The sequence below is a fragment of the Tursiops truncatus genome, chromosome 17 (genome assembly GCF_011762595.2).
Source record: "Tursiops truncatus isolate mTurTru1 chromosome 17, mTurTru1.mat.Y, whole genome shotgun sequence".
NCBI lineage: Eukaryota > Metazoa > Chordata > Mammalia > Artiodactyla > Delphinidae > Tursiops > Tursiops truncatus.
Window position 1 is genome coordinate 8,425,135 of NC_047050.1, and position 23,890 is coordinate 8,449,024.

Below are 23,890 nucleotides of genomic sequence, written 5' to 3' on the forward strand. Positions count from 1 at the left end.
CATATCCATCCGGTAATCCATTTTATACGTCTAATACATTTCAAACTAAATGACAGACATTAACACACGTCCCCTAAGTACTTTAGCTTCTATATCGTAAACCACAGTCCAACATTTATCATTTTTACATACGATGTACATAAAATGAAATGCCCTAATTTTAAGTGTACGTTCCCTTAGCTTTCACAAAAATATATACTGTGTAACCCAAATCCCTAACAAGACACAGAACACTAAGGCCACCCCTAAGTGCTCTGACGGCCCTTACCATCCACATTCCACACCAACCCCAAATGCAGGGACAGCCCCACTGTTCTGCTTTTTTTCCACTGTAGGTTAGTTTTGCCTGTTCTTGAAATGTCATAAAAATGTATTACTTTTATATATTTTTTAAATATATCACCAAATCGGAAAATGCTGAACCTGGACAGGGTTTCCATGCTTTACATCCTGAAGTGTGACGTCTACTTCAGCACTTTTACACAATCACTGGACCTGTGACACAACCATTCACAGAAGCCACGTCACTGGCTCAAGCACTGTGCCAGTGAAAAGGACAGTCATGAAATCAAAGTCCAGGATGTCAACTCAATGTCTGTTAGTGGCAGACATCACAGGGGAAAAGCAAGATAACCTTGATTACTTGAAGGACTATTTTCATTAGCTCCCATGAGTCACAAAAAGTTTCCCAGCCAGTTATGTTCCCCTCAAATTCGACTGCATGGAATAAATCTAACGCCTCTGCCACCCAACAGCCCTGCCAAGACTTCAACCTCTTCTTTCAAAAACTAGTGTACTTGTGTTTTTATCGGCATGTTTTCCCCCAACTTCCCATGACTCGCGCATTTAAATTACTGGTCTGTTGTAAAGGAAGAAATCAAAAAGTGTTTCTTTACTGTGATTTTCACCTTAACCGTACCTTGTAAGAGCTACAGAATATCACAAAAAGCAACATATCTTACAGGAAAGGCATCTGGTTTACTCACGAGACTTTGTGGGAGAAAATCTATTTTAATAATAAAAAAAATCTTTAAATAAAAGAGAGACCAACAATTCGAAGGTGGAGGTGGCTGTTTAAAGGGTACCATTGGAGTGAATTAGGAAGATTTGACTACGGACTTTAGTTAACAGTGCTGTGAGTAGTGTTAAACTTTCTGTGTGTGATAATTACATTGTGGTTATATAGCAGCATATCCTTGTTCTTAGGGAAAACGTGCTGAAGAATTCAGGGGTAGAGTATCATGATTTAATTAAGTGGTTCAGCAGAAAAATGAATAAATAAATAAAATGGTGTGTGTGTGTCTAGAGAGACCAACAGAAAAGGCAAAGGCATCAGAACAACTGGTGAATCTAAACGAATCTTCTCATAACTGTCTTGAAGGTTTGCATTTTTTCACCCTAAAAAGTTGGGAAAATCCAGATTTCCAGGCTCATTCTAGTCCTAAAAAGAATCAGGTACTCCAGAGGGTAAGGGTTAAAAATCTGAAATGCTAAAATCTCCCAGGTTAATTCATGATTGGATTCTGGATAAGTAAACAAGTTTGAAATTTCAAAACTTCAAGTTTTAAGGATGCTTCTGGAGACTCTTAGAGGAATCTCAACAGGGAGTGCAGTTAGATAATACCGCATCGCTGTTGCATTCCTTAGGTTTGAGAACCCTACTGTGTCCTTAGGAGATGCATATGGGGAAGGAAGTAGTAGTTAAGCCGGTTAAAATGTCATGCTGACTAACAGGTTACCTTCAAAGAGGTCCCAAAGAGAGAGAGAGACAGAGAGGAAGGAAGGGAGGGAGGGAGGGAGGGAGGAAGTTAGGAAGGAAGGAAGGAAGGGAGGAAGGAAGGGAGGGAGGGAGAGAGGGAGGGAGGGAGGAAGGAAGGAAGATACACAAACAGCAAACGTGACCAATTGCCAGCAGCTGCTAATCCAGGTGACGAGTACACGAGCCTTTCAAGGTACAAATCTTTTTGCTGTTAACTAGGTTTAAAAGTTTCAAAACAAAAGGTGGGATAAAAATAAAAACAAAATTAAACTGATTTAAAAATAAATAAATAAATAAATAAGAGAAATCAAGGATCGAGTCAGTCCTAAACCCAGCAGTAATGAAAAGGACACCGATTCTGCCTCTGGCCTCCAACTTATGACAAACCAAAGGGGAAACGGTCTCCTCCAGGCAAGTTCTGCCCACAGACCTCCATCTGCTGGCTGGACATCTCCGCCGAATGCCCTGAGCTGTGCCTCCCGTTCACCTGGGAGTACAAGCCTAACTCCTCTGCAGCCTCCTGACGGGGGCGCGGGGAGGGCTCCATGGGGGCCAGCGTCCCAGGGTGCTCACCCCTCCCCACACCGGGCTAACACGACACCCTCGGCCCAGGGCCTCATCGGAAAGGCGCTCCCCACACCCCACCGCCTCCACCCCCGCCCCCAATATGCAGGCCCTGCAATTCCGGAGGCAGCCCGCCCTGTGTAGGGCGGGACGTTCCCTCCCTCACCTGGCCGCCATGTGCAAGGGGCTTCCTTGTCAGACACATCAGGCAGGCAGCACCCTCTGAGACCGCGAGCAATTAAAAACCCCAACCCCAGCAAAACAAAACACTAGGCCTTCTGGAAAAGACACCTCCTGCTTCAAGCCTGTCCCAGCTTATCCGCAGCAAGGAGTTCATTTTGCAGAAGTGTGCAACCACGTCAAAGTCCGCCTTCCCAGCCAGGTTGCCTGCGTGGTGTCTCTCCCCCTCCCGGGACTAGCCGCCCTCACCTGTGCGCCACACACTACTTTAAGAGACACTAGCTGGGCCGGACGCTCTGAAAACTGACATCCACCCACGAAATCAGCGCTCTGTGGGTCCAGTGCCGCAGTCAGCTGGGATCCACACGGTCACAAGACGGATGCTCTACCATCCGAGGCCCAGGGGGACTCTCAGAGATGGTGTTGAACACCTTGGTGAAGTCCGGAAAAACTACAAGATTGTATCCCGATCACCTGTCCAGAAAGCTTACCAGAATGCACAGCGAGAACCTACACTTAGTAAACCCGCAGTGTCCTTTCTATCCACTGAAAGATAAAAGTTTTGCTCCTTTTTTCAAACATCTTTATTGGAGTGTAACTGCTTTACAATGGTGTGTTGGTTTCTGCTTTATAACAAAGTGAATCAGCTAGACATATACATATATCCCCATATCTCCTCCCTCTTGTGTCTCCCTCCCTCTCACCCTAAAATTTTTAATCCTAGAATTTGTCTAGGATTGTCATGAGACATCAGTTTAGAGTTGCCCTGAATCTACTTTTCTTTCTTCAGTACAAATGGGCCATTTGTCCTTCGAGTGTCTTTGTCACCTCTTCTAATTCCACAGAGTTTAACTGCCCAGAAGACGTTAGCTGGGGCTGTAGTTTTGAGAGTCCTGAAAAGCCTTAGCGGGTTCGCATTTTAGTCTTCCTTTCCCTACTCCCTGAACCATGCACACTTCGTTCATCCGAGTATTTACTGCTCTGCAGCCCATAGGACAGTGACCTTCCCAGAGGCTCGTGTTAGATTTGACTGCTGTATTCCCCTTCCCACGGAGCACAGGACCCGGGACATAGTAAACCTCATTAACTTCACTGGACAATTTACATGGTATTCCCACAAAAAAACAATGCAAATATAAATATTTTGGGGGCCATCTAGATGGTAAAGCAAATATAACATACATGGAGTATTCTGAAAACAAAACCGGACCACAGTCTGGCTCTGGGTGAGGGACAGGAATGGCCAGGGCAGGTCCAGCTAGAACCTCATCGGCTTCGTCGACTCGGCTGCCCTGCCCCACACCCCAAGTCTGTCCCTTTCCTCCCAATCCTGCCCCAGTTCAAAACCCAAGTGATGGTCAATGTGACCACCTGTTCTGTTCAGGTGCCCCCTAACTCTGCTCTCACTGACTCATTTTTACTCTAACCTCCCTCCCTGACCCCTGCCCCAGCTCCAGCTTCAACAAACTCACAACCTCCCTCTCTGGCTGAGGTCACCGGGAAGAAAAGTCACCATACACCCCGCTTGCCATCCTGCGCTCAGGCTGCACTGCAGCAAACTATTGCAAATACTGGTCTCTTGGCTGTGTTCCCGAATAACCCAGCTAGCCTGCTGCCAAAGTTCCTAGGAGTATGACCCAATGAAATCTGACCGGCTAAAAAGGCTGAAGTCTCCAAGCTTTACGCCAGTTCCCGAGAAGCTAATGTTCAGGCAGAAAGCACAGGTATGCTTTTTTAAAAAAAAAAAAAAAAAATCTTTATTGGAGTAAAATTGCTTTACAATGGTGTGACAGTTTCTGCTTTATAACAAAGTGAATCAGCTATACAGCACAGGTATGTTTTACAGGTGCTGTCCTGACTGGGGTCCCTTCCCTAGCAGTGGCTAAATATTTGTAATACCATCTCGGATAAAAGTCTTGTTCTAAATAGAACATTTCTGCTCAACATGTAATTCGGATCAGCAGAATAAGCTTCTCTCAGCTTTATAAACGAATGTAAAGATTTTAAGACACAAAGTAATCAAAATCACAGGATGGTAAATTTTAAAAGGCTTCCACAATTTTCTCCATGCACCTGAATATGCATTCATTCAACAAATACTCTTGAAATCCCTGCCCTGCACTATAGCAATGAACAAGAGAGGCCACTTAGCTTACAGTCCTGTGGAGGAGAAAAACAAATAAAAATAAATTAAAAATTCATTTTGGTAAGTACTATATTAGGGTAAAAGAGTATATGGATGCAAGAGGGAGAAGATATGGGGATATACGTATAGCTGACTCACCTTGTTATAAAGCAGAAACTAGCACACCACTGTAAAGCAATTATACGCCAATAAAGATGTTAAAGAAAAAAGAGTATATGGGACAATGTGGATGAAAATAATCACTTGGGAAGAACCATCCTCTTGAATTCAAAGATATATAGCATTTTGAGGGACAATCTTCTTTATAAATGTTAGCATTGTTCATATTTTTTATTTTTTAATTAAAATTGACAAACTTTAATCTTAAGTCAAGAAGGAAATATTGATAATTCTTACAAAAGAATTTTAAAAGCCAAAACCGAAAAATAAAGGGAACAAAAACTTAGCAGTATTTCGGTATTCACATAAATAATTTTAGTCTATCTATGAGTCACATTTAAGAATAAAGTGAGGGGAAATCAAAATCTTGCAAAGTAAGCAGAGCTTTTCTAATTTCACAAAATTCAGAACAAATAAATGCCTGCTTTGCTCCAACCCTCCTCCCAGTCAGAAGGTACAAACTCTGAATGCTTCCTACTGGCCGAAGTACCACAATGCTTCCTACAAGTACCAATGCTTCCTACAAGTACCACAATGTTGAAACTACCAGCAAGGACTTGATCGATTTAAACAATTCTCCACATCGTAATAATTTTTATTTCTTTAGCTCCAACACATATAAACATCAAGAGGACTTTGTGATCTGTCTTATGGCCCATACCATAAACCTAAAAAATAAAATCCACCTACACAACACATAATTTTGGAGCACTTATTACATTCAAGGCAGCGTAGAAGACACAAAAACGCAGCCTACATATTCTCAGTGCCCTTTTGATCTATGAGAGGGAAGTAAGACTTTCCCCTGTATTTGTTCATTCTAATATTTACTGAGCACCTACTACACCCAATCATTTAAGCCCTGGAGATAAAAAGAAAACGAAACGTGGTGTTTACCTACACCAAACATTAGGAGTAACTCTCCCAACCCTAACAATTACTCTAGACCAGGGTGAGTAAACTGTGACCCACCTCCTATTTTTGTACGAACCAGGAGCTAAGAATGATTTTCACTTCTTAAATCAGTTGAAAAGAAATCAAAAGAAAAATGTAATAACACGATCATGTGACCACAATGCTGACCCCTGATCAGAACAACTGTGGCAACCCCTCGGCAGCCAGCGATGGTGAGACAGGTAGGACTGAGCCAAGGAGCCCTGCTCTAAGCAAAAGAGAAAAAGCCCCCTTCTTCTGCTGAGCGTGAACAGGGAGGCAAGCAATCCCAACGGCCGCCGGCTGCCATCCTGAATCCCGGAGTGGCCAGCCTCAGGATGGCAGGCACCTACACTGAGAGGGCGCGTGCCCTGAGGACATTTTGAGCCACTGATCCTACCACATTCGGTATGATCACATCGCATCTTTTTAAATGAAATCAATTCCTAAACTCTTTACGGGAGTTTGCATCTGATGTCTGTTCCTAACACAGAGCTGCCCTTACAATCAAGCAAGAATGAAAGAAAACAGATCATCACGGTACAAAAGAAAATGGCTGTTTTGGTCGTGGTGGTATCACCCATATAGAATAAGTGTAGTTAGGAAACGCTTACTACGTGTCACTTTGCAGCCAATCTTCGTAAGTATGATATGAGTATTATTATCTCCATTTGAAAGATGGAGAACTATTTAAAGGTGCTTCGAGAGGTTTGTTGACGTACTAAAGGTTAAAACTGAGTGGCGGCGCTAGTACTTGGGTCCAGTTCAGTCTGATAGTTTGTTGTCAATGATTGGGTCACACTTTCATCTGCTGAAGGAACCCGTGAATCAATGAGGATGCTAAAACAGTTGACTGCAGAGGGCGCTACAGAAGCTCGTGCTGGGGGAGGGGGAAGTGGGTTGCAAAACCCAGTCTCTGGGGAGACGATGAAGGGAGAGTAAGAAGAACTGATGGAGGAGCTGCATCTTGAAGGACGTACAGGAGCCACATAGGGAAAGAGGAAGCGAGGAGCTGTCACGGAAGAAACAGCAAGTGCCCATGCAGAGACGACAGAGAGCGACTAAATATGGCTTAATTAATATAAATATAAAGAGAGCAAGGCTGGGAATGGCTAGAGAGGGTAAGAGAGGCAAGACCATGAAGCGCCTCCCAGATGGTGCTAAGAAATCTAAACTACACCTTGAGTACCCGGGGGAACTACTCAAGGTTTTCAAATAAGGAAGGGACATGATCTAACTTCCAAATAATGAAGGTGACAATGACAGAAGGATGAAATAGGAGCAGTTATGAGTAATCGAAGCAACAACTACCGGGGATCTAAAACATTCAACTAAAGTAGCTTTGGAGTCAGAATTGGGATCTTGACTCCAGCTCCGACTTTTACAAGCTCCATGATCTTCGGCAAACTGATCTAAGCTTCCCTTTCTTCATCTACAAAAAGGGAATTTAGAGGATTACTGTGGGAATTCAGTGCTGACACATAAAGAAGTACACAGTGTCTGACACATAGTTAGCGGTCAGTAACAGGTGCTGTTTTTCCTCTGTCACTACTGTTATTAAGTGAAGAGTGTGTGGCACAGGATTAGAACCGTGCCCAGCAAAGAATCCTCAGGAAGATTATCCTTCAGGAAGCAGATAAAGAAAAGGAACAAGAAGAGCCCAGTGGATTTGGGCTTAGTCTCTGCTGATTCCAGAAAGACCTGAGGGAGAGAAGGCAAGGAGCCATACTACTCACCTGCAGAATCTGGCTGGTTAGAGGAGGGAGAGTACAAGATCTTTGTGTCTTCTGTTTTCTTTTTCATGTAATGAGAAAGACTAAAGAAGGGGGTCCAGGCTGTGGGAGGGGGTGGAGGAGAGTTCTCAGGGAGAAGGTAAGTGACGGTTCAGGTCTCTGAGAAAGTGGTGCCCACTAAGGGTCCTCGAGAGAGATCCAGGACTCCGACCACAGCCTTGGCCTCCCTCTTAGGTGGGTGGGGGCCGAAGGTCCAGGAGAGCTGTGACTGCCAAGATTTTAAATCCTAGTTGTGGTGCTGGCTCACCTTCACTCACCCACCACCCCGCTGGGCTTGCGCCTCAGTCTGAAGAAAGAAAAGGAGCTTTACTGAACTACGCGTTCAAGACCTACTTCAGTTGCTGGGTACTTCCATGCCCAAATCAGAGCAATAGCTTGCTGAGATTCTCAACTGGTCTGGCTTTGCAGCCACCATGGGTCCTAGACCATGCCTCCTTATCAGCCTCACATCAGTTGCCCCCCCAATGCCATGCAACTCAAAGGCCAACCCCACCCACCACTGAAGCGATGAGTACTCCCCTCAGGATGTCCTCTGGTTTCCCTGCACAATGGGAGGAAGCCACATGCCAGAACTGAATGGAAAGTAGTAGGTCCTGAGCTCAGAAAGTTGAAGATTTAAATAGCTGGGGCTGAAAACACCGGTAAACATCAACTAAGAAACCGCGGAGAGCCTGCAGGGCACTGTTGAGGGGCCAGGGAGACGGAAGGTCTTGAATGTACATAATTTATTCCAAATCAGTACTTAAGCTGGTGAGCAGCGCTCTGTCTTACTCAATCTCATTCTATCCTTATTCATCATCTCAAATGCCTCATGGAGCACAAGACCATTCCAACAACTGACTTACTAACACAAATACTGCACTACCTCTAGAAGAAAAAATAAATATAAGTTGCTTATAAGCTTCGCACCTTCACATACATTAATTTCACCTTAAAAATGTCCTACTCCACATAACCTTACAGAGCAAAAGGGTAATTTTGTTTCACACATAAATCGACTAGTACCACAGAGGTCATCAGTAACTGTATCTTAGATCTATGTCAGCCCTCGAGGCCTCCAAGTGTATTTACTGGTTAACAACTAAATAGACGGAGTAGCTAAAACCCATAAAATAATCAAATAAATCTGAAAGTGCCAGAAAATAGAGAGTGCAGACATAGGTCTACAATTATATTGTCATATGGTTTTTGACAAAGGCACCAAAACCAATCCACTGACGAAAGCCAAGTCTTTTCGACACATGGTACCATAACAAGGGGATACCCTAGGGAAAAACAAAACACGAATCCAAAATTGATTTGGGATGGATCATAGACCTAAACACAAAAACTACAAAATTTCTAGAAGAAAATATGGGAGGATAGCTTTGTGACCTGGGAATAGTTAAAGCTTATTAGACAAGATACAGAAAACAGAACCATAAAAAAAAAAAAAAATCAACATTAAAAATACTCGCTCTTCAAAATATTTTATTTAAAAAATGAAAAGGCAAGCTATAGACTGGAAAAAATATTTGCAATATATATACCTGAAAAAACTTCTATCGAGAATATATAAAAATTCCAGCTCAATAACAAAAGGACAGAAAAGCAATAAAAATGGTCAAAAAAACCTACACAGAAACTTCACAAAGGAAGCTAACAATGTATATGGCCAATAAGCACAAGAAAAAGTACATGACATCAGAGTCACGAGGGAAAGACAATTTTAAACTACAATGAGAAGCCACTGAACACCCACCAGAATGGCTAAAATTAAGAAGACTGACAATCCCAAATGCTGGTAGATATAGAACTACTAAAATTCCCACACAGTGTTGGTGAGAGTTAAATTAAATTGTATAACCACTCTGGAAACACTTTGACAGGTTTTTATTTCTATTTTTTAAATAAAACTAAATATACACCTACCCTGTAACCCACTAATTCCTCTCCTGGGTATCTGCTCAAGAGAAATGAAGAAATATGTCCACCAAAAAAAAGAAAAACTACTTCTCCAAGAGTACAATATTCATAGACTTTTCTTCATATTAGTCCAAACTAGGGAAAGGTCAAGTGTCCATCAATAAAAGAATGGATCACACATTGTGCTATGGTCACACAATGAACTACCTGGCAATGAAAAGGAACAAGGTACTCATACCAGCAACATATGCTGAGTAAAAGAAGGCTTACACAAAAAGTACTTACAAAATGAAGTTCTAGAACAGACAATACCAATCTACAGTGAGAAAAGTGAGCACAATGGTTGCCTCTGAGGGCTGAGGTGGTAGCAATGAAGAGGGTTGAGAGAATTTCCTGGAACCATGGAAATATTCTCCATCTGAGGTTGGGTTACACAGATGTATACATTTATAAAGACTCCTCAAATCATACACTAAGATTTGTGCAATTTACTGTATGATAATATTACCTCAGTGGGGGAAGGGGGCAGGGGACCATAACAAATGTTGAGCTCTAATAACAGGCATGCATACATGTTTAGGAATGAGGTATACTGATGTCTACATCTTACTTGGAAATGCATAAAAGAATAGATTAATTGATGAGTATGATATAAAACAAATATATGAAATGTTAACCACTGTAAAATCTGGATGGGATCATTATACAATTCTTTTAGCTTTGGTGTATATTTTAAATTTTTCCTAATAAAATGTTTGTTTAAAAAAACACAAAGTAATAAAGTACTTAGATTAAATCTAATAAAAGAGGCATATCACTTTTGGATAAAATTATAACAATTCATTGTAAGACTTAAATAAGTAGGAAGTTACACTGTGTTCATGTACAGGAAGACTCTATATAAATGTGTATTTGTCCCAAACTGTTCTATAAATTCAATACAATCTCAGTCAAAATCCTGAAATTTTTTCATGACACTTAACTTGAGCAGATTCCAAAAGGACACAGGCAAGGAAATGTCCAAAAACATCCAGGATAATGATGAAAAAGACAGGGCAGAAGGACTTGCCCAATTCCACATGCCAGGAACAAAACAGAGCCACAGGTATCTACACACAAGAGGTGATACAGCAGATTAGTGTAGAAAGAAGACACTTCAATTAATGGTACAGGAAATTTTCATTCATATGAAAAATTTCATTCATTCATATCAGGAAAACTGAATTGGTCATTTTGTGTCGGTATATGCACAGACGGCGGCTGCCATGACTGGACGGCTTTCTGGTTTCACTACTCGGGTCAAAGAAGTAGCTTCTGAATGTGAGTCTACGCACTGTGTCATCCATAGAGAAATGACGGCAGGCTGAAAAATGTCACCTGAACTTAACAACGTTTGCAGGATGTGATTAAAATTATCAAGCCCATTAAAGTACATGCCCTTAACTGCACGTCTGTTTGCGCAGCTCCGTGAGGAGATAGGTGCAGAGCACACACGTCATCTCTTATACACAGAAGTGACATGGCTTCTAAAGGCAGATCCCTGGCCAGAGTTTCGGAGTTACGAGAGCCACTCCAGAGATTTCTTTTAGAAAAACAGTCACCACTGGCAGCACATTTCAGTGACACAGAATGGGTCACAAAACTTGCTTACTTGTGTGACATATTCCACCTGCTCAACGAACTCAATCTGTCACTTCAGGGGAGAATGACAACTGTATTCAAGGCGGCAGATAAAGTGGCTGCATTCAAAGCCAAACTGGAATTATGGGGGCGATGAGTGAACATTGGGATTTTTGACATGTTTCAAATATTAGCGGAGATTTTGAAAGAGACTGAGCCAGGGCCTTCTTTCTCCCAGCTGGTGTATGATCCCCTATCTCAGCTTTCAAAAGACTTTGAGCGTTACTTCCCAACCACAAAAGACCCCCGAACTGGGAAGGAATGGATCCGCACCCCCTTTGTGAATAAGCCAGGTGAACAGACTTCCGTGCTAGAAGAGAATCAACTGCTTGAGATCACAAATGACGGTGGCCTTAAAGGTATGCTTGAGACAACTTCAAATCTCCATACGTCTGGATTAAAGTCAAGACGGAATATCCTGAGATTGCCACGTAAGCACTGAAAAGCCTGCTTCCGTTTTCAGTGTCCTATCTTCGTGAAGCAGGGTTTTCTGCAGTGACAGAGACCAAAACGAGATCGCGGAGTAGACTAGACACAAGCGACACACTTCAGGTGTCACTGTCTCCCATCACCCCAGATGGGACCATCTAGTTGCAGGAAAACAAGCTCAGGGCTCCCACTGACTCTGCATTATGGTGAGTTGCATAATTATTTCATTATATATTACAATGTAATAATGATAGAAATAAAGTGCACAATAAATGTAATGTGCTTGAACCATCCCGAAACCATCCCCCTGCCCCCGCACCCCGTGTCTGTGGATAAACTGTCTTCCATGAAACCAGTCCCCAAAAAGGTTGGGGACCGCTGCTCTAGAAAAACACTTAGACATTTATAGGATGGATAACTCTAAGAGTGTTCAGAGCAGCAGTTTTTGAAAGAAGAAAAATGAAAACAAAGTGGTCTTGGACTCCAAAATGGCTCAAGAAAAAGTAGCACATTCATACAGTGAAGAACTATATATATGAAAACAAAGAGCCAGTTTGGTACAATCTCAAACAGTGTCGAATTAATGGGCCAAGTATGAACCTATTCATAAAACTTTTAACATGTACTAAACAAGTGCATATGTATGTATGTATATATATGTATATATTTATGTTTCTATACATAGAGATATAGATATACTTCCTAAGCAATTTTCGTATATATGGCATTTAACAGCAGATATATTTTACGCAAATGGATATACAATATATAATATGCAACGTAACATTATACAACATATATTACATATTGCAAAGAAATGCATGACAATGATTATCACAAAATATTTAAGAGTGGTTGGAAAGGGATAACACAGGACAGGAGAAACCAAGAATTAGGTAACATTTTACCTCCTCATCTGTATGGTGGATACGTGGTAACCACTGCATTGCTCTTTATATCTCTGTAAACGTCTTAATATGTAATATTTCAAATAGATACAGTTTTAAAGAGCAGCACATAGAAATATTTGTATTCTGAAAGTTAGAGAGATGGCACGCTACCAAAAAGCATAAAGCATGAAACAATTTATAAATACTTTATAAAATTCAGTAAGTGACAGCCATCTTATTCAAACTGATTTGATTCAAAGAATGGAAAAGTTAAATGTTAGGTATTCTTTCAATCAACACTCACAACACAGATTTTTATTTTCATGTAAGGGAAAGAAATTAACTTCTAAATAAAATTTACCTGTGAACCTAAGACCAATCAAAGACTTTCCAGGAGACCCATTCAGGAAAACTGAATTAAAACAGAGTGTGAAAGATAGTGTCAGAAACTGTATATTAGCAATATAATAAACAAGAACCAGAAGTTAGAGACAGGAGAGAACAAGACAGCACCGAGTCTGCACTAGGGAAGGACAGCAAAGGCTGTGAAACCTACATAAGATATGAGAAATGGCACCTATACAATACTGGTGACAGAATAAAACTATTTTCTCAAGTCATATTTTCTTACTCAAAATTAAGACTGTTGCTTGCTGGCTTCCGTACAGAATGAGTCACAGGGTTAAATCTGTAGGAACACATGCAGGAGAGAAACGCTGGCACCTCTCCAAGTACAGCAATAATGGTTTCCACTCTAACCAGACACCCTCCCGCCCACCACCCCCAGTCCCACCTGCGTTAGAGCACAGAGAGCCTCTATGGCACATGAGACCATGCTACAGCCAGAACGACTAGGCAAGCCACCTGGAACTCGCAGGGGGCCAAAGAACAGCCCCAGTCCTTCAAAAGATCTTATGTAAATATCTTTTCTAAAGATTTATTCACCAAGTAAAAATGCTGGAGAGGGTGTGGAGAAAAGGGAACCCTCTTGCACTGTTGGTGGGAACGTAAATCGACACAGCCACTATGGAGAAGAGTATGGAGGTTCCTTAAAAAACTGAAAATAGAATTACCATATGACCCAGCAGTCCCACTACTGGGCATATACCTGAGAAAACCATAATTCAAAAAGAGTCATGTACCACCATGTTCACTGCAGCTCTATTTACAATAGCCAGGACATGGAAGCAACCTAAGTGTCCATCGACAGATGAATGGATAAAGAAGATGTGGCACATATATACAATGGAATATTACTCAGCCATAAAAAGAAACGAAATTGAGTTATTTGTAGTGAGGTGGATGGATGGACCTAGAGTCTGTCATACAGAGTGAAGTCAGTCAGAAAGAGCAAAACAAATACCATATGCTAACACATATATATGGAATCTAAAAAAAAAAAAAATTGGTTCTGAAGAACCTAGGGGCAGGACAGGAATAAAGACGCACCCGTAGAGAATGGACTTGAGGACACGGGGAGGGGGCAGGGTAAGCTGGGACGAAGTGAGAGTGGCATGGACATATATACACGACCAAATGTAAAATAGATAGCTAGTGGGAAGCAGTCGCATAGCACAGGGAGATCAGCTGGGTGCTTTGTGACCACCTAGAGGGGTGGGATAGGGAGGGTGGGAGGGAGACGCAAGAGGGAGGAGATATGGGGATATATGTGTATGTATAGCTGATTCACTTTGTTATACAGCAGAAACTAACACAACATTGTAAAGCAATTATACTCCAATAAAGATGTTAAAAAAAAAAAGATTTATTCACCAAGTAAGTTCAAAATTTCCTTTGAGTCTAATGGGTTATCTACAGCAAATCTGTCCTCAGGTGTCATCAATCTGATGAGAACTAAATTACACTCACTGATTTGCCATTAAAAGATATCCACATCAGTCAGAGGTAAGCAAGACAACCCCTGAAAAACAAATATTAAATGCAGACCAAATGCCTGAAGCACCCTCATTAAAAAATAATAACGACTGACGAGGAAATACCCCCTTGACTCCCAGCACTACCGGGAGGAAGTGAAATGGCTAAAGCGCTCACCTCTGGAATAGGTGCCCCTACAGCGGCACACAGAGATGAAGACAGGAAGAAATGAACATCCTAACAGGCAGGGACGCTGGGGCAGGAAACACAGGAGCCAGCCTGAGCACACTCACATCTCCTGACAGATGGCTGAGGCTTTCCCCAGAGATCTGGGTAAACTGCAGATGGGTTCTATGTACATACAAGATTTATTAAAGGAAGTGAATTTTAAAATGTTCTGTATCTTAGTACAGAATGAAGTCAAACCACGTGGGAGATGCAGAAGTACCCAAGACACAAACTAAGTTGCATATTTTCATGATATTAAAACAGTAGGCACGAGTAGCATCAAAAGATTGAAATATATCTGAGCTCCAGTAACAGAAGATAGCACAGATCTGGGAGGGGTTAGAGGGTAAATCAGCAACTCGAAGGGTGATGTGCATATGGGATACATACACCCCCAGAGGTAGACAGAAATGTGTCAAGTGATACTCAGAGCCCAGTATAAACATGACCTCTAGAACATCCACTTCACTTAAACAGATGCTACACAATATAACAGAAAATGATTTCTTTAAATAAATCATAACGTTTCAAGCATGCTGTAGCCTGCTTCGCTCTACAGCCTTATATATTCTCCAAAGTTTTATACTCACCTTTACCATTAGTGGTACTTTAATGAAAAATGTGAGGAACAGGAAGGCATGTAAAATTGATTTTAGGGCTGTCACAGCTCTGAATAATTCTTTCCATTGGAGACCAGGATTAGAAATTTTGAGTGACCTGCCACATGATTCTTAAATGGATGCGAATCCAGGTCATCAGACTTTCCCAAACTACACTGCATTGTCTTTCTGGAGAAAATAAGGTTTATTCTACTGGGACCAGAGAACGCAGGGGCTAAATTGCCAATACTAACTAAAAATAGAGTGGAGAGCCCACATGACCCTTTATCCAACTTACCCTGTTGGTAATCTGCTGAAAATCAGAACCTCTCATTTCCTAGTAATCTCTCTGAGACACACGATTTTAGAGCAAAGCTAAAGTATGGAACTCTCCTTTTACTTCTTAAGCCAAAAACAGGTTGTTAAAATTGTGTTCAAGAATTCCCTCAGAACATTTTTTAGCCCTTGGTTTCATACAATCTGGCCAGGTGGTCAAAACGCTGTTCATCTGAACACAAAACAGCACACAGTTCTTACAGTGGAAGAATTATGGCGCTCCTATGTTTTCATTCTAGAATGACTGGTGGAGGATTAAGCAACTGGCCCTAACTGACATTCTTTGGCTAAAGAAGGAATTTCACTAAGGCCTCCTCATTCAAGGGCACCATCAGCAATGTATTGTATCTGTTAATTACTAAGTAGTCTAAGAAATACTGAAAGTAAAAAGGAAGGAAAAGAATTCTAAGTGATTAACACCCATCAAATATCTGCAAATGTATAAATTTTACAGTCTATCAATGCACTTAATTCTGAATACAATAAGCCTAAAGAAATAAGACTGCTAGCGGCCAACTCTTACTACTAAATCCAAAACCTTTTGTTAGAGATTTTTAGAGAATTAAACAGCAGTGGCTGAGCATTTTTTTAAGTAGATGTCCATCAATGGGTTTGAGTGTGTACAGGGCTGATTAAATTTTAAAAACGAGTTGGTGTTACATAACCTGAAGCTTCAAATTGAAAGAGGAAAAATTGTTCTACAGTGACACCTACTGGTAAAGCATGATGTAGTAGCACGACACTATTAGACAAAATAAACAGATGTTTCCATTCCTGTAGCAAGTTAGAAGCTACAGGGAAAGACTGATTGATATTCCAAAGGGAAAAGCTAAACAAAAACATTATACATACCAGTGTCTGTAACTACAAAATAAGTCTCATTATCCTTTTTAACCAAGATTTTCAAATCAATAAATCTGAAAGAGGTTTCCCTTGGCCTCAACTGGCCGTGCAAGTCAAGATTTTATATGCAAGTTAAAGGTAAAATGTCCAATTTACTCATGTTTGTTTTATATTTTAAAGAATAAAACTGGAAAAGGTAAAACTGAGCTCTGCAAAAAACTAGATATTTAATGTTCTCAATTTAAGTTGAAGAGTTAAACAAAAAACAGACACCTGCTTTAAAAATCCAAGTGTTATGTAAATCCCCAAAGTCACAGTTTCAAAGCACCACTTTTGAAAAAAATGACCAGCAAGATAAACAGAAGTCCAGATAATCACATTTTCCCTAAAATGCATGCTTCTAAGGACTGGGTCCTTTTTCCACTGTACTTTCATGCACAGATTTAAGAAATAATAATGTTTAATGTGACCAACGTCATCATCAACTTCAAACTCTCAATGCAAAACATCTCAAAAAACACACTATTTGAGCCCATGTACTTCTCAAACTAAGATTTTCAAATACACTGTTTCACACATAATTTTAGTAAAAGAAAAGTTAATCGGTGTTATGACAAAAAGAACACTTTTCTTAAATAACTAGGTGTAATATGCCACAGAGAGCCAGAAGGAAACTTAAAAGATAATCTACTTTAAGATTTCCATAATATCTTATAAAATTAGAGAACCTAAAGTCCAGTACTATAATATAATGATCGAATAAGAGAAAACCTGGGTTTAGTCTTGGGTCACCCATTAACTAGTTCGGTTTCCAAGAAGTACATAACCTTTAATGAGCCAGACAATCTTTCTGGGCCTCACCGTAACACCACAGCTAAAATTTCTTCAGCTTCTATGATTTCCCCAGCACATGGGATTGACTTGGGCATCAATGTCTACACATCAGTGACCCAATAAACATAGCAACGAAAGAGAAGTGGCTCGATCTTTCCGGTACACCCTACTATAAGAAACCAATATAAAAAGATTCACACTACAGTGTAACTGCTCACAACTGAGAGAATCCTCACCATCTTCAGTGCCTTCCGCCTGGCACACAGTCAGAACTCACCATTTACTCAAAAAAATGCTGCGGAAAAAGAATGCTCATTATGTAACACGCAACACTCCAATACCAACTCTCTGTTTGGGGATTTTTCTGGTAATACAGATATTTCTCTCTTTTACATGTTCTCTTTTATACACTACGTCTGTTTCATAACAATTATAGAATTGATGTGTAAAATACTTAAAAGGCTGTAGATCCTCAAATACAGACAGAACTTGCTCTAAAATGCCTGAATATGAAAGCTGGAATATATTCATTTAGGTCCTAACATTTCCTAAATGTATTACCTACCTTTTAAAACTGGTTTAGTTCTTGAACCACTGGAGGTGGGAATATAATACACAACTTCCTAATACTAATTCCCACTAACAACAGGCCACATAATGAAGGAACTGCTTCAGATAGTTAACCCACTCTACCCACGACTGCAAAGGACAAACTGGCACAAAGATGTGCTTTCCTTGTAAACAGCTACAGAAAACTTTTGAAAACAATTAACACTAAAGTCTTATCAGCTTTCTCTGCTTGGTGCTTAAGCTGCCCAATGGGCTCTTCTCATTTAGAAACTTTAAAAAGGGTAGCCAGGGCTTCCCTGGCGGCGCAGTGGTTGAGAGTCTGCCTGCCTATGCAGGGGACACGGGTTCGTGCCCCTGTCCGGGAAGATCCCACGTGCCGCGGAGCCGCTGGGCCCGTGAGCCATGGCCGCTGAGCCTGCGCTTCCGGAGCCTGTGCTCCACAACGGGAGGGGCCACAACAGTGGGAAGCCCACATACCACAAAAAAAATAAAAATTAAAAATAAAATATAACTGAACTCAAAAAAAAAACGGTAGCCAGAGCTGCCTGAGACAGTGCATCTACCCGTCTGCCTGTTTAAGTCAACTGACTGGCATTTAAGGGCAAGTGGCAAAGGAACACAAACTTTTACTTACGCCAAAGGTAAATTAACATGCCTGTTTTGAAATTCAAACTGTACTTTTTCTCTACAAATATTAGTTCTCAGAGTGTAAATTTATGCAATGATTTTAATTGCACTACCATTTAAAGTTATTCATCCACTAATCAAATAATTTATTGAGCAACTATTAAGGGCCAGACGCACTCTAGGAGCTGGGAATAGGGGTGAACAAGGAGTGGGTGAGACAGGAAGGCAATACACGTGAAAATAAATAATGTCGGATAGTGGTAAGTGCCATTTAAAAAACAGTTCTTTAAAGTATGACTATAAGGCTTCCCTGGTGGCGCAGTGGTTGAGAGTCCGCCTGCCGATGCAGGGGACACGGGTTCGTGCCCCGGTCCGGGAAGATCCCACATGCCGCGGAGCGGCTGGGCCCGTGAGCCATGGCCGCTGAGCCTGCGCGTCTGGAGCCTGTGCTCCACAACGAGAGAGGCCACAACAGTGAGGCCCGCGTACCGTAAAAAAAAAAAAAAAAAAAGTATGACTATAGTATTCTGATTTACTTTCTTGATACATATAAATACATTACTTGTAGACCTCAGGAAACAAAGAATCTAAAATCATTTCAAAGAAGAAAGTTTACAGCTCACATTCAATACACATGTGTACTGCAGTTTCAATATCCTAAATATGAGTCAAAGGACGTATAAAAGAAACCGAGAACCACTGAAATATGAGATGAAACAGATTTAAAACATCTGTTCTCCCACTTTCCTGGATAAGCACATGGAAGAGAAAGGTGAATATCCAATAGATTCTTTTAAAAGACAAAGGGAAAAAACAGAGAAGCTCGCCCAGTATTCGCACCATAAGAAAGCTACATAAAAGCAAAAGTATCTAAGATAATCTTCGAGAACATTCAGATCACTCCCACACACTCACCCCTGCAGCCCTCATAGAATATTCTCCTTTGAGTTGCTCTTAAAAGCTGCTGGTTTGGCAGGAACTTATTTTCTCTGACTTTGGCTCATTTCCAAACTCCCCAAAATATGCACGGCAAAGGTAAATTGTTTCTCTTACTCCCATCACCAATTACACGGCAAGCCAAGAAAGAGTAGATCAAAAGATCTCCATCTCGGCTGCGCACTGCAGGTGAAGGATCGGCCGGGAAGGGGCTCCCCGGCGTGACCAACCCGAGGCCGCGGACCCCGCTCGGCCCGGCCCCTCCAACCCGCCCGCCAGGCCCACCGAGCGCGGCCTCCGCCCCGCGGCCAAAGGAGGAACGACGCGGAGGATGGAGGAGACGCTCCGCGGCATCTCGTGCGGTGGACCCGCAGCGCCCGCCGCCCGGGCCCCATCCCCAGGGCCGGCCCCGGCCCCCGGCCCCGAAGCGCCTCTGACCTTTCCGGGCCCCGGGGCTGCTGCTGCCGCCGCTGGTGCAGCTGCTCGGGCTGCTGGAACTGCTGCTGCTGCTGCTGTTGCCGCCGCCGCCCTTGGCATTCTTGCGCGGGGCCATGGCGCGCACCGCTGGAGCAGGCGAGGGGTGGGGGGTCTCCCTCAGGGCGTGGGGGACGCGGGCGGCGCGGGGCGCGCTGACTGCGGCGGGCGCTGCAGCGGGTGCGAGCTGCGGCTCCTGCAGCCGCGCGGGTGTCTCGGCACCGCCCGCAGCGCCTCTAAGGACTTTGGCCCGCGTGCCACCTGCGCGCGCCCGACCCTCGTGTGCGCCGAGCCGGTGACTGCCCTCCCGACGCGAGAGCGCGCCGCTCTCCCGCACGAGGCCTCGCCCCTTCTCGCCTGAGCCCCGCCCCCTCCCCGCCCGCGGAAAGCTGAGTGACGGGACATGAAGCCAATCACAAGGGCTCCTATGAGGGGGACGGAACCCGGCCGCGCTCCCCCACCCCCTACAGATTTAGGGCTGTTCTGGCGCGACGCAGCCGCCTGCGAGCGCGAGCTGCTTTCGACTTTCCAGTCTGTCCCGGTCCTTTGGAACGTGGCAGACGTGGAAGGCGAGAGGGCTCTCGCGAGCGTTGGCGGACCCTGTACGATCGGGATGGGGCGGGGCGCGGGGGCGGGGCGCTGGGGGCGGGACTGGCGACACGTGTGCAACGTCTGGACGGAGCCCACCTCCTCCCGGCCTTTCTCCTGGAATTTTGTTCATGTCCCACGTCTCTGTGCACACAGACGCCAACGGATGCAACCCACCCTTCTTGCGAAAAAAATTGTATTTCGTCAGTATTAATGTCAGGACATTTCTGAAATGGTGATGTTAGGACTAATTACATGCTTAAGCCATAAGCAGTTGATCTGTTCGGTTTTAAAGCAGGACTTCACTTCGTTTGTGCCATCAACATTTTCAGACGATCTTAGTTAAGAGGTGCAAATGTAAATGTAAAGCAAAAATTCATTTTCTTGCCCTGCAGGGCACCCTCTGTCTGAAATCTCTCTCCTCCGAGCTGCCGTCTACGTTTCTCTTCCCTTGAGGCCGCCAACCGTGAGTCCCCCGTGCAGTCGCACATTTCCTGGGCCTTCAGCTGCTTCTGAATTCCACACATGGTCTTTAAAATATCTGGGTCCCTGGATGAGCCAGACGGGGATTTGAGGTCAGGGACATCGTCATCATCTTTTAGTGTCGCCAGTTGCCAGCACAATGCCTGGTGCGTAACAGAGAAGCCAGACATGCTTGGTGATTTGATACATTTCTGGTAACTGCTTAACACCTTGCCCCAATTCTTGACCATGTTTCCGAGCACCGCCTGGGAGTGTCTCGAGAGGGCGGAGGAACTAGAGACATGGTTGCAGAGTAGCATCGCTTTTATTCCTCTTCTCTAGCCCTGCCACCCCGCATTGGCAGGTCCCTGGCCCCATCCGCCTCTTCTGATTCACAGAAGCCCACCGAGGGTTGTGTTGCATCATGAGGAGAAGGCCTCTCTCTCCTTTTTGTGAAATAATGCTAGATAGTTACCAAGGTAGAGCAGGGGCAGGGAAGCTCACAGAGTTTTTACTAAAGCAGCTCTTTCAGCTTTTAGCTTACCGTCTCCTTCTGCCTTCACACAGCTTTTCCCCCTACAGGCCCCCTTATCAATGGGAGGGGAGAGTTGGGCTAAGAGACAAATCTAAGTGAAAGAACTTAATATAAAATCATAATGAGAACTAAGTTGAGAAAACAATGCTCAAGATATTTGAACTCAAATTCTGACAAAACCCTTTCGTTGTGTACCTTTTTTAGGGATGAGGTAACTCAGGCCCAGAGAGGTTACATAAAGTAAGGAAATCACAGAGCCCGTAAATGATGGAGCAGGGATATGAACTCGGTCCATCTGGCTCCAGAGTGTATGGTCCAAATTATCCTTCCAGGACAAGGCTTAGTTTTGAGCAGAGAATGTCTCGCCGGCTCCTTCTTCTCTTAGCAGATTTCTCCCAGAAGCTGCTTTGGTCCTACCTGCAAAGATAGGTCTGAAAAAAACCTGATGGTGGGTACTTAACAAGGTCTACCTCTCTGAGGAAATCAAGTTTCATTGGTAACTGACTCCACAATGTTGTGAGGTGATGTTTTGCTCCTGCATTTCCAGAAACAAAATTTGGTACCATTGAGAAGATACATAGCTGTGTATCTTACAAGGACAAAATAGAAGCTTTGTAAATACAGATAACAGGAAGTTAGAGGTTTCCTCACTTCCTCCTTCTAATGCAAGAAACAGTTACAATGATATTTATATACTCAGTATTATAAAATAAAACTTATAACAATATTCATGACATTAGATACTGTCAGTTACACACAATTTAGTTTCAGGGACTAAACTCTCCCAAGCTAAGTGCCAGTATTATACATTTTACATCTGTTTTTACTTCCCTTTTTATGAGCATTAAAAAACACAAAGCTGGGCTTCCCTGGTGGCGCAGTGGTTGGGAGTCCGCCTGCCGATGCAGGGTACGCGGGTTCGTGTCCCGGTCCGGGAAGATGCCACATGCTGCGGAGCGGCTGGGCCCGTGAGCAATGGCCGCTGAGCCTGCGCGTCCGGAGCCTGTGCTTTGCAACGGGAGAGGCCACGGCAGTGAGAGGCCCACGTACCACAAAAAAACAAAAAAAAAACTGCAAAGCTTACCTTGGATCCATGAATCTCTTTACATAGGGCCTTTTCTCAGCATTGGGGTGGAGAAGATTAGGAAGTCAAGTTACCTCCGAAAGTAAACAAAAGGTCAAAGGTCTCTTGTTAGCCTATCCTCATTTTTGTGATTTCTGAGTCAGCTATGAATGAACCCTGGGTGAAGCAATGTTAAAAGGATCATAAAGACAAGACTTAACTAGGACAATGTATTAAAATACTAATTTAAGAGAGCTTTTGAACTAGGCCAAATGTGCCTTTCAGATATTTCCATAAACTTTCCATTGGCTTTACCACTGGGATTTGCAAGTGAGAACCTGAGGACAAGATTTGTCCTAGTTGGTTTTTTTCCCCCTCGTGTTGACCCTTCGCAACCTCCAGTTAAATGCTTTCCAAATTAAGTATTTCCAGACTTGTGTATACCTACTAAAACACTGTTTTAAAGTCGCATTTTACCTGCTTCCTAGAAAGTGGCTCTCATTTGTAAGCGGTCTTCCTAAATGAAATTGTATTATTGCAAACTAAAAATGAGTATTTCCCTGTTTTTATTTTTCATAGTAAATTCTTCTCTAGTGGAAAAAGTGAATTTCAACTGATCCTGATGATTCAGTTGTGTGTTTTCATTTTACATTAGTAGAATGTGTTGCAATGAGGGCCATGTCGGTAAATACAAGAACACTTTTAAAGCATTCTGTACTCAAAGGGTTCCCAAAGCAATTATTCCCGTACGAGTTGTATCTCAACAAGTAAAGGAACTGGCATTTTCATCAAACAGCTTGACTTTATATTACTAGAGAAAAAATAAACCTGGCTAGTATCTGTATCATAAATACATAGAATGAATTCATATAAGAAGAAGTAATTTTAAAATCTAGTCAAAAATAGATTAGAATTGGAAATACTGTGTTATAATATGGAAAAATAATCTGAACACATATTAGCTAAGAAACTTATAGTTCCTTTTTTCATTTCAATTCTTTACATTTTCTATCAGGATTGGTTGTACTTAGTGCCAAATTCTCTTCGTAAAAAATAGCGTTTAAGTAATAGCTGTTGCTAGGTCTTAAGTTTCCTAGTCTAGGGAACTCATAGAACTAATTGAGTCTTCTTATATCTCAAAATTAATGCCAGAAAGAAACTAAGCATGGAGAAAAATCAAATAATTAGAGAATAACTACTGATTATACGTATGGCAATTCTACGGTATATAAAAGGAAATATTAATGTGATTTAGGAGTCTTTAGAAAGCATTGGAGAAGTGAAGAAAAGAAAAAGAAGGTGGAAGAATCTCAAGGATTCAATTTCTCTGCAAGGTAATTTTACTTAAACTATATTTGCCTGAAGGATCTAATAGCATGTGTGTGTGTGTGTATAACTAATATAATAATTTCTATGTCTTCCATGAAAACCATTCTCTTGAGCTGGAAACAGGTCCCTTATTCAAAGAAAAGTATCCTGAAA

General features: G+C 42.4%; 1 protein-coding gene across 24 annotated transcripts in view; it reads right to left on the bottom strand.

Annotated features, from left to right (window-relative positions):
• ASPH (aspartate beta-hydroxylase) overlaps window positions 1-20,094 on the bottom strand; it is a 418,870-nt gene extending 398,776 nt beyond the window's left edge. For all 24 annotated transcript variants that reach the window (XR_012327192.1, XR_012327191.1, XR_012327194.1 and 21 more), the window contains exon 1: window positions 19,725-20,094. Coding sequence is in view for 8 of the 24 variants with exons in the window: in XM_033843144.2 (XP_033699035.1) it covers window positions 19,725-19,839 (115 nt within the window). In the remaining 16 variants the exon portion in view is untranslated. The remainder of the gene's footprint in view (window positions 1-19,724) is intronic.
• Between the last annotated feature and the right edge of the window lie 3,796 nt (window positions 20,095-23,890).